Source organism: Ananas comosus, linkage group 1 (genome assembly GCF_001540865.1).
Source record: "Ananas comosus cultivar F153 linkage group 1, ASM154086v1, whole genome shotgun sequence".
Classification (NCBI taxonomy): Eukaryota; Viridiplantae; Streptophyta; class Magnoliopsida; order Poales; family Bromeliaceae; genus Ananas; species Ananas comosus.
The window spans coordinates 21,375,871-21,392,622 of NC_033621.1; the positions used below are offsets into that span (position 1 = coordinate 21,375,871).

A 16,752-nucleotide genomic window follows, 5' to 3' on the forward strand; every position below is an offset into this window, starting at 1 on the left:
TAAAGTGAAAAAAATTGAAACCACAAGAGAGTTTTTTGAAGTTTTTCCTATTTAATTTAACACTAAGTTACAACTTAGTACACTAAGGCTTAGTTTGGTATTGAAGCCTATGTAACGCTATTAGATAAAATGGGAAAAAAAAAACATATAGGATATGCTTCTGCGTTCTCCAGTGGGACCGTAGAAAATATATCGTAACCGACTCATCGCGATATGCAAAACGCAATATTACGTACGAAAATAAATATGCTATTTTTCCAACATACTTTTTCACCGCACGTAACGCAATCTCCCTGCAATTTCAAACGAAGCCTAAATTAATCCCAAAAGGCCAAAACTAAGTTGATAATCAAATACTAAAAAAGTTAACCGGTAAGTTGTACAATTGTTTTTAAAAATCCAAGAGTTCAAATACCAAAACAAATCAAAAGAAAATATTCGGTTCGGTTTGATTTTCCACTCCATTAATTTGGTTTTGGTTTCCGATTTTCTAAAACTGGATTAGATCGGAGTGGTTTCAATTTATCTTGTAATCCTCCGGCCCAGTCCGGTCCGGTCTAAGATGACCCACTAAACCAGGCCGACCCGCATTGGACCCAGGCCCAGTTTAAACCGGCCGGTCTAATTGAATATTTATGAGTTCTACCGAGCTTGCGTCCGGTCTAATCTGGTCCAACTTTATATTTCTCCATTGGGTTCCCGGTCTAAGCCGGTCCAACTTTGTTATTATATTTCTCGACAGTTTCGAGTCTCTTCGTCTTCGTCTTCGTCTTCTTCCTCCTCCCTTTTACTACTACGCCTACTTCGTCGTCGCGAATTAGGGTTAGGGTTCTGCTTCCCAAGCACAACCTCCTTTCCCTATCTCAATCACCTCGCCAACTAGGGTTTCGAGGCAAGCGGGAGTGGGAAGAAGAAGAAGTAGACGACCTTATAATTCTGATTCGAAACCCTAGATCGCAAGCACCTCGCCAATTAGGGTTTTGGAGGTGATCACGCGGCGAGAGGAAGGAGAAGAAGGGAGGAAAGAAGAAGAAAGAGAAGAAGAAGAAGAAGAGGAAGGAGAAGAAGGGAGGGATGGGAGAGCGGAAGGTGCTGAACAAGTACTACCCACCGGATTTCGATCCGGCGAAGATCCCACGGCGGCGGCAACCGAGGAACCAGCAGATCAAGGTGCGGATGATGCTCCCCATGAGCATCCGATGCAACACCTGCGGCACCTACATCTACAAGGGCACCAAGTTCAACTCCCGCAAGGAGGACGTTGTCGGCGAGGTAAACCCTAATCATATCCCTCCCCTTTCGATTATTGTTAGTAATTTCTTCTTCTATGTTGCTCGATTTTTGTGGGAAAATTCGGGAATATGATGTGCTATAATGTTTTTTTTTTTTTTTTAATTTGATGTCTATCGAAGAGGGAAAAAACAAGGGCTTTTTATGGGAAAATGATGAGAAAAACTGAAACTGATTCTTGGAACTGTTATATCGCATCTGTAAATATATTGCTCATTATTGGTACAAAATTAGAAAATAATGTTATAAGAGGTTTGCATTTTATCCTAGATACTGAGATTGGTATGGGAAAACGAGGTGGAGACTTGAATTGAGGGTTGAATGATTCTTCTTTCCATCAGGCAGGTGTATCGGGGGATTGAAATTGAATCCTCCTTTCGATTCTTTCTGACCTATCCTATTATGTTACCTGACTTTTCGAAGAATTTCTTGGATTGTAATGTGATGTGTGGTTCTTCTTTTGGTTCTCTGTAGGGGGAAAACTGATCCGTTTATTGGAGAACATTTGGCAAACTACAATTGGTTGTTGTATTGTAGCTTATAATATACTCCATATATGAGGATTTTTGTAGTTCCTGAAACTGAAAGTTGTTCTGCAAAGCGACTATGAAACTGGAATTGACTATCAAAATATTGAATTTAATTTTGCAGACGTACCTGGGGATTCAACTCTTTCGGTTCTACTTCAAGTGCACCAAATGTTCGGCAGAAATTGCTTTCAAGACGGACCCACAGAACTCGGACTACACAGTAGAGTCAGGGGCATCTCGTAATTTTGAGCCTTGGCGTAATGAAGAGGAGGTGAGTGATCTAAACAATGCTAGCTATTTGTTCGGTCATTTAATATGTTTGTGATGGGTGTTTGGCCTGACATCTGGATCATGCTATTTACTAAGAGCACCTGAAGCTAGATGTTTTGGCAAAGAAATAGCATGGAGATTTTGCTTTGATTGGAAGCTAAAATATGTTACTACAAACCAAAAGTAGAAGCTCTAATTTGAAGCTGTATTTTCTTCTGCTTCAGTGGGGAGCTATTGGAGGAATTTATGAAAAACCTGTTAATCATTTTGAACAACTATAACAGATCTTAGCTCTGATGGGGGCCCAAATCACTAGCTTCTAGCCGGGGCTGAAAGTTGAAATAAGCTTGTGGATCCCATGGCAAAAGCTTCAATTTGAAGCATCTTTGTCTACCTTCAGTGGGAAGCTCTTGGGTTTTTTCTTTTATTAAACAGCTCGTAAAGCTTCTTTGAACATCTTTGTCAAATGACACTTAAGCAGAAGCTTCATCAGAGCCAACTGGTCCTTTATCTGCAGTTTTTTACATTAGGGGGTGCCGGTGATGGTTTTTAATGGAGTTTACTTCTTCTGTCAATGTCATTAGGCACTACAAAATGACAAGAGGAAAAGAGAGGCAGAAGAGATGGGGGATGCAATGAAGTCATTGGAGAATAGGGCTCTTGATTCAAAGCAGGACATGGATATACTCGCTGCTCTCGAAGAGATGAGATCAATGAAGGTATAGTTGCACTTTTCATTTTATGATTCTTGGTTTTATTTTCATTTTCTATATGATAAGCTGTCATGGGAAGTTTGCTAGTCATAATAAGGATTGGCTAATTGGTAGTTTTGCAATTTTCTCACCAATGGGTTTCGTCAATGAAGTGCTTATGAAAAATCAATCACGTCAGAGTGTTTCTGGGGTCAAAACCACTTTGAATTTGATAAATGTATTTCTTGTGAATTTTGGAATTGAATTGTACCCATCTATATTGGGGTTTATACTTATTTTTGTACTAGCTGTTTTATTTTCCAATTTAATATGAATCGTGCTGACTATTTTTTTTTGTCTTTTGTCTTTTTTCTTTTTTGTTGGTTTGTTCTGCAGTCCAGGCATGCAACTGTGAGCTTTGAAGACATGCTGGAGACCTTGAAACGTTCGGCTTATGAGAAGGTAGTAGCTTGCTTTGCTAGTTATCTCTCTCGCCTTATGTATTTTCCTTTTTTCATTTGGTGAGATTTATATATTATTCAGTACTATAAGAAGTAGAATTAAAAGCATAGTGAGCTTACCCATAAGGAGTTCTTCCAATTTTCCAAAGTGTCTTTAATTTATTATATGGCGTCTTGTAGACACAGAGCAGAATGGAAGAACATGTGTAGCTAACCTTTACTAAACGTTTGTTATGTGCTATCTCTTGTGCATGATCGAGTGCAATATGTCTTCCATTTAATATTTGGTGGAAAGACCTCTGTGCATTAACTTGTATGTGTTGAGTGTGGCTCTGAGATTTCTAATGACTTGCCATACATTGACAGGAGCAAAAAGACATGGAAGAGTTAGATGAGGCAGATGAAGCACTAATTAGATCAATTGCTTTCCATGTTAGTATTTCTGCCTTTCTTTTAGTTTTTTATTTCACTTTCAGTGTTGTTATTGTAATTTTCAAATGATTGTTAATATGCAATTCATAAATTCAGGGTTCAAAAGATTATGTCCGGCGATTGAGTGATGATGACGATGACGAAGTTGATCCAGAAATAGGCCAACCTTCTTCAAGTGAACCATTGGATAGCAATAAGAAGGTATTCCATTACCTAGCTTATTGCTTTGCTGCAAATTCTAGTATTGAAAATTATGTTTTCTTTTCCTATAATGTCGTTGGAAATGTTGTTTTGGTTGCAAAGTCATTATTCAGTGCAGAGCTTAAAAGGTTTTTTGGTTGTACTTTTCCACATTGACTAAGCCTAAAATAACATCATAGATTCCCTGTATTATCACTGCTATAATACTACTTTTCTTCTTTTTATTTTTAATCCAAGTTATTTAGCATGGCAATCTTTGTGTTATTTGCTTGTTATTTGACACTCGTATTGCCTTTTTTGTCATTATATATAGTATTCACATGTGGTGTATGATTATTGTTCTATACTACCTGTGTGATAGATTCATACCTATAATGACACTATTGTTGTTCTGAACGGAATTTGGCGTACAACTTATCACCTTTTTTTATGATTTATACTATAATCTGTGTGTGTGTGTGTGTGTGTGTGTGTGTGTGTGTGTGTGGTTGCTGAATCTCATATGTTTCTTATCTTTTGAAGGGGAAAAGTTCCTTACAACTCCAAAGTACAATTGCAAATCCAACAGATGCCTTGACAAAAGCAAGCATCTCTGACAGCTCAAAAAATAAAGGTGTTTCTCTTGCTGAAGATCGTGTTACTTCATAATGGTTTTTTTTTCTTTCACTGAATTAGCTACAAGCTATTTTAGAGAGGAATAAATTTTTTTTTAATGCTTTTATGCTCTAGTATTTCGCCATGCTTTTGCACCTTTTATGTAGTTTTAAGGTTTTGATACTTAAATGCTCTAACTCTTGTTTCATTTAACGCAAATGAAAATATCCCTCAGGTTTTTTATTTGTCGAGCAACTTCCATCTTCTGTTAAGTACCAACGAAACTGTTTTCCATTTAGTGTGTATGGCATGGTGGCCCGCTGGCCCTATAGCTTCTTACTTTTTCTTTGAAGAAATCATTAAATAATTAATTTCTTTTTATGATCCCTCTATGGTATAGTTACCTCACATCTCGCCACTTACTCAAAATAATGTTCTTTGAAGGAAACCGCTTTTTCTTCCTTTTTTTCCCCAATTAGTTTGCAAAGCTCATTAAATTTGGGTTATCGTGTCCTTACCATCAAATGTAATTTTTACAGGGACTAGAAGTGGCACATCAGTTTTAATGCCAAAATTCATATTGAAACCAAAGCCTACAAAGGATGAACCTTCTTCTAAGAAGCCTCGGTCTGAACCCGCAGCGATGGACCAATCAGGAGACACAGGAGGAGAAGGTGAAAACAAACTGATTGAAAGCAACAGTAATACAGCGAATGGCCTTCAATCTCTTTGTCAAAATTACGACAGCGATGAGAGCGACTGATTCTGCGATATACCATTACTTGCTGTTATCTTTTACTGGGAATTGAGACCTCTGGCCATGTACAATGAAGAGGCAACCTCTCTAGGTTTCAGTCGGACTTCGAGAAATAATGACAAGAGTTGTTTCTATTTCTCTCTTTGGCCGAAAATATTAGGGCATTAGTATGCCTTGTTTCAGGCCTCAGAAGTTATTCCCTGTACACACTGTAAATGTTGACAGTGCCAGATAAGATACTGGTGAAATGGGAGAAAGGTGTGTAATGTCAAATGTGGGCCATCACCAATGTTTAGATGTTGTGCTACATTAAGCTTGAAGCTTGTTTTTAAGGAATTTGTTTAGCCAGAGCAATTCCTTGCCTCTGTCTAAAAATTGAATTGAGCTTAAAATGTACCGGTGCATCTTAAGTTTAGTACAACGAATTTTTGGTGCAGATTTGTTCTTAAGTTGGGTGTGTTGGACATGTTGAATTTGGGCTTTTTTTGGGTCTTTTATTTATGGGCACAAAAAAAAAAAGAAGAGTTACAAGCGAGCCATACCCCTTGCTTTGCTTTAAGATTCGAGCCAGTGGATTAATGTAGTGATGTATCCCCCCGCTTCGCTTTAAGATTCGGGTCAGTGCGGTGATGTAGTGATGTACTTCTCAATCTACTGAGATATCAATTGCTTGAGATATCAATTGAAGCGAGACTATTATAAGAACAATACACGATTCCAAAATTTTCACCGTTACATATTACAGGTTGCTGTAATTACAACAAGGCTATTAATATTAGCATATATCACCCCAAACAAAACCACAAGCAAAATCATGTCAACAAGAAACAAAACAAAACAAAAGAATGATATACATATTCTCCAGGTGCGTCTTTTGTCGATCACGAGAGAACGTTGAAGGACTGCGCTTCTTTCGCGACCTTAATGAAGACATCCTCCAACGTCGTATCGGCCAAACCCCAAGCATATATCTTGAGCTTGCTCTTCGCACTCTCGACCGCTCGGAAAACATCCGCTATTCGCACTTCTTGTTTCGAGAGCTCAAACTTTTGGGTCCCTGATATATGGTAAATCTTATTCGCACTCGGAGATAGCCGTCGAACTAAGCTTTCCACTTCTGCTTCTTCATCTGAAGATGTAGTCATCGTGAACACGTAGGACCCGCCGTATCTTGCCTTGAGCTGCCGTCATAAACACCGATAAAAACACATTTCAATAACATGCATTGGTGCTAATCTTTATTAGTTAGAGAACAATCACCATATAAATGCAACTTTTGGAATAAAAATTTGTCATCATACACAAACTGATATTTTCGGCTTACCTCAGTAGGGTTTCCTAAGCATTGGAAGCTTCCATCCACGAAGATACCAAGCCGATCGCATAAAACCTCTGCCTCCTCCATTGAATGCGCTGAAGCGATTTTTTTTTTTTTTTTTTTTAACTTTCTCAGTGAGTAGAAGTAATCACATGCATAAACAATAAAAATTTGCATATTTCATACTAATAGTTGAGAGCAAATGTATGCACACAGCATGCAAAGCCCTTGCCAAGTTTAGGCTCATCAAAGTTTTAGTCAGTGGAAAGAATAGGAGAGAATAAGGTTACAAAACAAAAAAACTGTATTAAAGAAAAGAACATACTAGTAAGGATAATCGCGCGATCTCTTTTCGCACGCTTCACGACGTTCCATAAGTTGTTTCTTGATGCTGGATCCAATCCTGTGCTTGGCTCATCCATGTACACAACCTGTGCATACATTTTAAAGGAATATGCATGGTGCAATGAGAATGTTATGCACAAGTAATAGCCTATTAAAAGGATCTTAAATGTAATATTTATGAGATATATATATATACTTTAGGATCGCCAATTAGTGAGATAGCCACACTAAGCCTCCTCTTCATGCCGCCGCTGTATTTGCCAACTTGCTTGTCGCCGACGCCACCGTGAAACAGATTCACACTCTTCAACGATTCTTCAACTGCCTGGAAAATGCAATTGTTGGATCCAACAACATTCATAGGAGTAAATAGATGTTTGGTGGTGCATTTACTACTATACAAAATATACTCGCGCGCCATGAAACATACTCTACATATATATATTCAATGTAGAATAAACAGATGTAAAAGAAAGATAAACATGCTTCTAGTGTCTTTCAACAACTATTTGAAGTTATCAAACAAAGTTTTCTACGAATAGTTAAGGGATTTGAGCCCAATATGATTTATATAAATCGAAGTGCTCACTTACCACCTAAAGTTCTCTTATTGATTTCCAAATCTGCATGTTCACTTAATGTAATTTAATCATGACAAATTAGAAATTAAAGGCCTGAATGATCTATCTAGAGCTACTACAGAACTGCCCTTTGAGTTAGGCGTTGCAATTCGAGTTTGCAAGTCATGTTCACATTCGACAACCATGTTACTCGTGTCAATTTGAAGATCGTTGAAAGGCCTATAATAGCAACTTAAATGCTCAGAACATACAATAATTTTGCATGTGTCATATCGTGTCATGTCATGTCATTTTCAAGTTAAACAGGTTCTTATAGTGTCGATTTCAGGTTTCTCTCAATAACTTCATGTCGTATTTGATCATATTAGGTCATGTTATCACGTCGTGTCTGAAATTTCGGAAGGAGCATTAACAGTTTTCCTGGTGAGCTCCTCCAAGTAGCTTACTTTATCGCAAAAGTGCTTTCGAGTCAGAAAACTATTCCTTCTTTTCTATTTTTTTTGTGGCCCAGAAGTTTATTTCTCTTTCCTGTAATACCGAGAAGCTCCAAGTTTACTTGCAACTCTACTTTTAATTGATGAAACCATACAACTTTGGTTGAGTTTATCAAAGAGTGAATCAGATATAAACCATGCATATAACTGATTTACCTGCATTAATGCACCACCCTTAAGATTCTTCAGTCGGCCATAGAACAAAAGATGCTCCCTTCCGGTTAATGTTTCCCACAGCAAACTGCATTTCGAACAAATAATTAGTTGAATCAAAACCCAAATCTCTAATTTATGTTTACACCAATTAACCTTATAGCTAACACGAAAGAACGGTAAGTTTAGGGACATACTCATGCTGCGGACACACACCCATGCTTGTGTATATCTCATCCATACTCGTCCGTATATCTAATCCTTGGACATATGCTGTGCCTGAGCTTGGTGTAATAAGCCCAATCATCTATTAACAGAAGAAATACAAGTTCATGTTAAGACCATAATACATGCCTCTTAAATACCTGCAAAATTTAAATTTTTGTATATACCCCTCGAAATTGTAGCTTCTTATGCAAGCACCTTCATCTTAAATTGGGGAGTCATCGATGTCAAGCGACAGAGTTAGTTTTGTATTAGAAATAAAGCTTTTTTGAAGGGCATATATGAGAACTCAAACTTTGTAGGGATACATGTGTGTATGTAAATTGACAATTCAGCAGTATATATGTAAATATTATCATTAATTGATAAAAATTTTCATGGCTTTCCAATATCCACAGTTGTTGCTCACTTTACGGTCTTATTAAACATTAGTGAGAATGGACGGAACTGACCATATTGATGAAAGAAGTTTTTCCGGCACCATTAGGGCCAAGCATTCCGAAACACTGCCCTTGAGGCAAAGCAAGAGCTAATCCACGGACGGCGAGCTTGTCCGGATTTCCGTCCCTTCCTGGATAAACTTTTTTGAGGTTATTGCAGACGATCGCATGACTAGTACGGCCGGATTCTGCTAGCAGCTGCTCAACAACCTCCCTCTGAAAATAAGTTAAGAAACGCAAAGCAAGAACATAGGAAAATAAGGAACCAATTATCTTTTCTGGGAAGTGATAAAAAGTTTGTAAAGTACATCAGAATACTGGCTTTTCAAAGTACATCAGAATGGCAGTGAATTATGTATTTTGTATCCGCGTGACATAAACCAGACTTATTCTGGGCAGATAACCAAGAATTATTAGCTGCTAGAGGCGAGTCCGCAAAATATTGAGACAAGTCCAACATGCTATCCATTAAGAAAGCGACTCACTATTAATAAAAATTTGAATATATCTGATACATATAGCTTGCTAAGTATAATTCATAGGTGCGATAGTTTTAAAGCGGAAGATTGATCTGAAATCTTGCCGTCTGTTCTTAAGACAAATGTATGCTCTCAACCATATTCTATTACAGAATAGTTTACAGACATTTCGTTTCTCTTCTTTTGTTTGATCGACTCCCGACCAACTTTCGACCATTATCTATGGATATTTCTGTCGATTCAATTGAGGATTCCACTATTTAAAAGTGACTCAAAGTAGTATAAAGAAAGTTCATACGGTGCAAACTAGTAAAATGAACTTACTTCTTGAGCCACATCAGGTTTCTCCATATCAACAGCGACTTTCGATCCTTGGCTTGCCAAACTAGGTCTTCTCCAAGATAGTGATCGCTTCTTTTGAAAATATCTTAAGAAAAATAGAGGGTCTTTCCTCATTCCACCTCCTAATGAAGAGGCTTGATCCAAATAGTATGCAAGAGGGAGCAACACTACCCATTCCACAGTCATTACAATCATTACGTTCTTCATACCGTTTATAGGATCACTTAAATCTTTCCATCGCATTCCCGAAGTGCCCATGTTGTTCCCCATGAAAGCATACTGAGCAAATTCATATAGCCCGCGCCATAATGAAAAGCCAGGAACAAGCTCTATGACTATAATCCAACCTCCTAAAATAGCGAAAAATTCAAGTTATGTATTCATACGATTTAAGAGAGGAAATTAAAGTGGTAAACTCTTTCAAATGAGAATCAGCTACTTACTCGGAAAAGAAGTGTCTTCGACGAAGAAACGCAAAAGAAATTCTCCTAACAAGCCTGACCCAAATACGTATATATACCCAAGAACTGCACCATAAGATGTTCGGACGAACACAGTTCGTCATTCAACTCTCAAGAAGGATGTAAAGTGATTTTAGTTTGAGATATCAACCTATATACGTGGACAGAGATATTTCCTGCAAAATCTGAATTTTCATAAATGTGTTTCTTAAAAGGTATGTTTGTAAGAATTTTTGAGCGGTATATATGAAAAATTCAGATTTTACAGGTGTATATTTGTTGATTGATGATTATGAATCTGACCTGTAGCAGTCTTTACAGAAGAGAAGAAAGTTGCGGCGAGAAAGGCTAATGCGATCTGCAAGTTGATGTAAATGAAATAGAATACAACCTGTATGCCGTAGTCATTCAATTTGAAGAACTTTAACCCTGCAAAAGAATATAAAAATCCAGTTAAAGCAAATTTTATTTGAGATTTGTATAGAACAGTGGTAGTTCGTAACTAGATGGTCGTACCTACTATAGATCCAAAAATTACAAAACATATCATATACAGAGCTGAGAGGCAGAAAAAGTAAGCATAAGATATCATCCAGTAGGGGCCATCCTTTAGTCCATGCATTTTCATCATAAGTTTTAGCTTTTGCTGCTTCTCGTAGACTAAATACGTCAATATAACCTACAAGTAAAAAAAAAATTACAAGCTCGTTAGAATCACCTCATAGAATTTAGATAGCGTATACTTAACAGCAAATGAATATTTTTAGTTTGGCCTGACTTCTGAAACAACTTCTCTATTTGAAGAAGTAGCAACCAAGCATTTGACAACTAAAAAATCAATAGCTTTTTCTTGCGATTTGAAGGTTCAGCCTCTGCCATACTGGGAGTTTGTAGGGGAAGAAATAAATGAAAAACCTGTAACGGCTTTTCTAATTCAAGACAACTTCTATGAAAACTCGAGCCAGGCCAAAGTCCAAAGCGGGAAATCCTAACTTTGAACTACTATGTGTAAAGAATACCACCAGACAAACGCATAACGTGAGCTACCACATTTACCAATAAACTAAACTAAAGGCCATTGAACTCACTGGAAAAAGTAGCTCGATGATCCAGGTAAAGAACAATGCACCAAGAAGGGAGGAGAAATCGAATCTACTCTTTGTTGCGGGCTTGGGCATCTCTTTCACATACTCAAGTTGCATAGCCAACCCATCGCCTTTGAAGAGCTTGAGGAATGCGCTAGAGGCCTGTAAAAATAATTAATTTTACAAAAAGAATCATCATAATCTCTAATCAATAGCATCAAAAGATATAGAATTTCGACTAAAATGGAGGTAATTGCAAATTGAGCCATAAAGGTCAAGTATCCGAAAAGGCTCCAATATCTCGGTAAAAATGCAATAAATGAGAAAGTTGAATTCACTCGAATAAGTTCAGTTCATCATATGAGTTCGTAATTTCAGTTGTTTGATGGAGAGGAAATTCTGTAGTTTTGGATGAAATGAATGCACTTACCGCATTCAATGAGCGTGGAACTCGAAGCAATGCAATGCTAACATATCCGGTGTCATTCTTGTAAGTTGAGTTGTACCAAATATTTACATTGAAACCATTCTCACTAGTATCCAAGAAGTCGTAAGCTGCGAACGGTAAGTGGAAGTTAGCTACGGAACCTAGTAATAACACGAAAAAGGAGAACAAAAAGAAAATGTAAACAAGATAACCTGTGAGAAATTCATTTGTCTCCCTCGCCGTGTTTCCTTGTCTATAACCCTTGTATAAGTCACCATTTATCGCTGACGAACTATTACGCCATAGCGATAAACCTTGAACACACTCGACATCTGTTCCATTTTCAAAGAATAATGATGTGAAATCGTGGCTGTTTTCAAAGGAATATAATGTGAGCATTCTGCCATATGAGATTAGTTCGAAACAGCGTTTTTGAATTCATCTGTATTGAATTGGCGCGATGCAGTCTAAAATTGATAAACATGCGAAATATATACATTCATGTGATTCAACAAATAACAGTAAAGTTTTAAACTATCAGAAATACAAAAGAAATAAAAATCTAGAAACTTCCTAAAATCATCAGAATTAAGTTTTTTTTTTTTTTAAAAAAAAAAAGTAACAAGCTCTTTTACCTAGCTGAATTGGGAAATTGTCGATGTCTACAGAAACTGAAAGATTGAAGCTTGGCAGACACTGAGGCTGGATCAGATACAGTGGTCTATCAGAGACAAAAGCCGGTTCTATGTACTCCGTAAATTGCGGAATTGTGTCCGTTCCCTGCGAGATTTTTTTAGAAAAATCAAAATAAATGGAAAGAACAAAAGTGAATAAGTAAAACAATTTAATCAAGATATTCAGATTGTTAAATTTTGGTTTAGATTTGTAGTTATCTAAATTGAGGATAAATCCTAATCTAATTGAGATTAGATATTATTTAGATTTAATTTGGCATATATGGATTATGAGTCGGAATCTAATTTCTAATTGAATTAGAATTAGACCCTATTTAGGAGACATGTATTATAAATATATGCTACGGTCAAATTAATCCGTGCGACAAAATTAAGAGGCCATGCACTAATTAATTAAGTCTCTTGGAGGGTACGGTTGTTGCCGGAGAGAACCAAGCTTCGTGTTAATTTGGTGTTTTCGGTGGCTGCATCATCACGAGCCAAGAGAGAGTTGGAGCTCTAATTAATTAAGTGAGCATCCGAGGAGCCGGCGACTAATTAAGCTATTGGTCCGTACGGTGAAGGAGCCGCACATGCCATGCTAATTAATTAAGGTGTTGGTCCGTACGGGTTGAGAGAGCCGAGTCGCTTATTTGGAGTCGCATGTACAGATGCGGATTTCGACGTTTCCGATCTAATTAGAGTTCGGGGTCCTTTGAGAGATTCAATTTTATACTCCGCCTTTTTTCAATATTAATAAAGTATTTGCTCCGTCTTCGTCTGTGGACGTAGACCGTTGGCCGAATTATGTAAACATCGGTGTGTTCTTTCCACTTTATCTTTTCTTTTTTTTGCATTAAATTATTTTCGGATCTATTTTTTCGCCGTTCGGATTTCAACACAGATAAGTAAACTCACAGGAATAACATTGGCTAGGATGTTCAGAAAATCAGAGAAATTGGGGCTGGAGGAAGGAATTGGTGTGAACAACCTCCCTGCAATACCTGTCAACATAGAGAAAAACAAAAGAAAAGAAAAATTATTGTTAAGGTACTTCAACCAAAAAAAAAAAAAAAAAAAAAATAATTGTGAAGTAGAACACTATTTGGTGCTTGTTTAGCGCTGCTTCGTGAACAGTTTCTCTACTCCAAGAAATAGAAACCATGCTACTTAGCGAACACAGTAAATTTTGGCTACATCTGGACGTGTAAATAAACTGCAGACACTTTGTTAGAAAAAAAACCCCACAAAAAATCCATATTTAGCTTCAGATAAATATTTTATGGACATACTCTCCAAACAAGCAATCTTGTTTGGAGATTATCCGGATGGGTGCCACGTGGCGAGCGATGTCTATCCCAAAAGCCCAGCAAAAAATGACGACCATTCCAACTCTCAAGCATTTTAATTCAGCAAAAGTAATACTTTTGTCGGGCAGTGGGGATGGACTCCGCTCGCCATGTGGCACCCATCCGGACAATGCCCAAACAAGATTGTTTAGGAGTATGTCCAAGAACTTCCTGTTCTCGGTTAAGCTCAAAATCTCATTCCAAACCAATGCAAAATCCGTATATATATATATATATATAGAGTTGAGCTATGATACTTTTATAAGTATCACCATCATGGTGCTATTAGGGTTTAAGCCATTGGATCTATTTTTTGATTATTAATAGCCATTTGATTAAACACTATTCCACCTACCACCACCTACCACCACCTACCACCATCATCTCAACCTCACATCTCTCCATCCAAAGGCTAAAAACACACAAGTATCACCCCCATGATACTTTTACAAGTATTCTAGCCTCACTCTCTCTCTCTCTCTCTCTCTCTCTATATATATATATATATATATAATTGAGCTTCTATATTTTTAAAAGTATCTAAGTTATTGATGCTTATAGATTTTTAGCAATTGGATTAAAAGATATGCTGTTAAGATGATGTGGACCCCTAGAGTTTAGTGGGTGGTTGGTTGAATAGTATAATCTAATGATTGAAAATGATCCGAAAAGTAGATCTAACGGTAAAAAACTTACAAGCACCAAATGCTTGGTGCTTTTACAAGCACCATAGCTGGACTCATATATATATATATATAGAACTAGGCTACTATGCTATTAATAGTACCAAGTCATTGGTGCTACCAAGTTTTTGGCCATTGGATTAAGTAATGTGCGGTTAGGATGATGTGGGCCCCCTAGGGTTGTGTGGGTGGTTGGTTGAATAGTATAATCTAACGAGTAAAAATAATCAAAGAGATTAATCTAACGGCAGAAAACTTGATAGCACCAACTACTTGGTGCTATCGATAGCATAGCAGCCGGACTCTATATATATATATATATATATATATATATATATATATTATAATATAGTTTTGAATATATAGTATAATTATAATTAGAGTGAGGCTACTATGCTATCGGAAGCACGGAGCCTTTCGTGCTTACACCTCATTTTTTATGTTGCGACTTTTGAATCGTCGATCAGCTTCGTTAAACTTGATCTAGAGTATTTGGAGTACCTAGAAAATAAATTTTATTATTTTTCGATATCATGTGCCTAGTGATCGAATGGGTTCAAAATTAATAAATTTCAATGGCCGTAGTGAGCCGTTTGCAAGTTTAACGGTATAGAAATATCCAAATCACGTGAAATTTTGATAGAAAATTCTTTATACTATATAAAACAAGATCAATATCTTTGATTTAAAATTTTAATGTCATATTATTATATTTTGTAAGATTTTTATTTTCAGCCGTTGATTTTGANTCATCATGGTCGTCATCATCATTATATTATTATTATTATTATTATTATTATTATTATTATTAATAATTAGTTAGCAAATGTCCAACAAGTTTATGCATATACCTTGGGCGAGCGAGCGGTTCCGGCCGCAGCAGCGCCGGCCAGCGGGGGGGTCTGGGGATGGCGCACGTCCCGACCTGATCGAGCGTCGAGTGCTGCGGCCCGCACACGCACGCGCCGCCGCCGCTGGGGCACGTGCAGCCGCAGCGGTACTCGGGCTTGTCGAGCTCGTGGTCGATGACGCCCTGCAACACCACCAGGATCACGCACAGCATCACCGGGAACGCCACGATCCCCACGTTCGTCTTCAGGTTCCGCTTCTGCATATATATATATATATATATATGCTCTCATTCATTCATTATATATATATTTTTTTCTTTTTTTATTACAAACTATATATATATTTTTATTAATTAATGAAAAAAATGCAAATCAAGTGAAAATGAGCATGACTTATAATTTAAAAAATTTGAAAATTTAATAAATAAAAAAAATCAATCAAAGCTGTATAATGAAGTCTTATATTTAGTGTTCATGTGACCGAATTTACAATTTTTTTTTTTCTTTTTTGCTGTAAAATGCAGAGCGATTAACCCCGTGCGTAATTGTAAGCAAATTTACGAAACAAACCACGCACAAAAAAGATTTAGATCTAGAGAGAGATTAGAGAGAGATTAGAGAGAGAGAGAGAGAGAGATGATCACCTGGAACGTGAGGTTCTTCCTCAGAAGAGCATTAGCCTGGGTCGAAAAACTAGCAGTGCCTCGCAACGACGGTTCCATTCACAAATCTCAACTTAAGATCCCAAAAATTAATAAGCTAGTAGAGATAGAGAGAGAGAGCCTCTAAAGAGAGAAGCTGTAGTGGTTGTTCTTTTTTTTTCTCTCTCTCTCTATCTTCTTTTCTTTTTTTTTCTTTTTCTCTCTTTTTCTTTCTGATCAGTATACAGAGACTTGAACAATGGAACAAAGGGAAACCAACATTGCCGGCCCTTTAAATACACCGGCCGATCAATTTGCGGCTCGTCGTCTGTGGACCGGGTCTGGTAGACCGAACCAATCGGAATCCTCGATAGTTGGGAGAAAACATATGTTTTTTTTATTGAGAAATACTCCAATACACCGACCAATTTAAATCTGACCATTCCTTTTTAAAGATTAAAAATTGACTTTAACATAATAATAACCTACTCAATAGGTTACTATTGACTTAAATGGGCCAGCATCCTACACTGTGGCGAGAAGGCATGTTGGACCGAGTCATGTTCGAAATGACGTGAGACTGGGTGGGCCGAGTCATGTTCGAAGTGGCGTGAGGCTGGTTGAGCCGAGTCACAATCAAGATCTGTGGGTGTTGTATTTATACGCTTAAGTGAATTGGTTGCGTATTTCTAACAGCTCGAGCTTTTGGGATTAATGGTTAGCGCCAATCCGACAGTTACCGATCGAAATCAATCTTAAATGCAATATTAGATTAGAAAATATATACTATCCAATTACTAAATTGAATAGCATCTAACAAATCTTTCATTTCCTAATTTAATTTTGTTACTTGCCAAATTAGATAATAGCTAATTTGATAAGTGGTAAATCTTCATAAATTTGAATTTAAAATTTAACTTGATTTTAAACTTTATGTTTATAATTTTATAGGTTAACTTCAAACTTAAATTTAAATT

General features: G+C 37.1%; 2 protein-coding genes across 2 annotated transcripts; one reads left to right on the plus strand and one right to left on the minus strand.

Annotated features, from left to right (window-relative positions):
• On the plus strand, positions 746 to 5,676 carry LOC109719951 (coiled-coil domain-containing protein 94). Its single transcript, XM_020246811.1, has 9 exons — positions 746 to 1,004; positions 1,056 to 1,272; positions 1,942 to 2,091; positions 2,675 to 2,809; positions 3,179 to 3,244; positions 3,610 to 3,675; positions 3,772 to 3,876; positions 4,399 to 4,489; positions 5,010 to 5,676. Exons 2-9 carry the CDS (start codon positions 1,075 to 1,077, stop codon positions 5,231 to 5,233), a joined length of 1,035 nt encoding a protein of 344 aa, XP_020102400.1. The 5' UTR covers positions 746 to 1,004; positions 1,056 to 1,074; the 3' UTR covers positions 5,234 to 5,676.
• On the minus strand, positions 5,909 to 15,910 carry LOC109724256 (ABC transporter A family member 7-like). Its single transcript, XM_020253052.1, has 19 exons — positions 15,779 to 15,910; positions 15,135 to 15,391; positions 13,720 to 13,771; positions 13,170 to 13,352; positions 12,213 to 12,357; positions 11,790 to 11,909; positions 11,581 to 11,705; positions 11,154 to 11,312; positions 10,582 to 10,744; positions 10,369 to 10,494; positions 10,048 to 10,131; positions 9,587 to 9,954; positions 8,796 to 8,999; positions 8,316 to 8,425; positions 8,122 to 8,206; positions 7,087 to 7,215; positions 6,871 to 6,976; positions 6,552 to 6,640; positions 5,909 to 6,408 (listed from the first exon to the last, which is right to left on the minus strand). The coding sequence occupies exons 1-19, from the start codon at positions 15,854 to 15,856 to the stop codon at positions 6,109 to 6,111; spliced, it is 2,883 nt and encodes a 960-aa protein (XP_020108641.1). The 5' UTR covers positions 15,857 to 15,910; the 3' UTR covers positions 5,909 to 6,108.

Coding starts and splice junctions, on each gene's coding strand:
- LOC109724256 (XM_020253052.1), bottom strand. CDS start 15,856: ATGGAACCGTCGTTGCGAGGCACTGCTAGTTTTTCGACCCAGGCTAAT. Junction 11,313..11,580: donor TTCCACGCTCATTGAATGCG/GTAAGTGCATTC, acceptor TTATTTTTACAG/GCCTCTAGCGCATTCCTCAA. Junction 8,426..8,795: donor AAACTTCTTTCATCAATATG/GTCAGTTCCGTC, acceptor TTCTGTTAATAG/ATGATTGGGCTTATTACACC.
- LOC109719951 (XM_020246811.1), top strand. CDS start 1,075: ATGGGAGAGCGGAAGGTGCTGAACAAGTACTACCCACCGGATTTCGAT. Junction 3,245..3,609: donor AACGTTCGGCTTATGAGAAG/GTAGTAGCTTGC, acceptor ATACATTGACAG/GAGCAAAAAGACATGGAAGA. Junction 3,676..3,771: donor TTAGATCAATTGCTTTCCAT/GTTAGTATTTCT, acceptor TCATAAATTCAG/GGTTCAAAAGATTATGTCCG.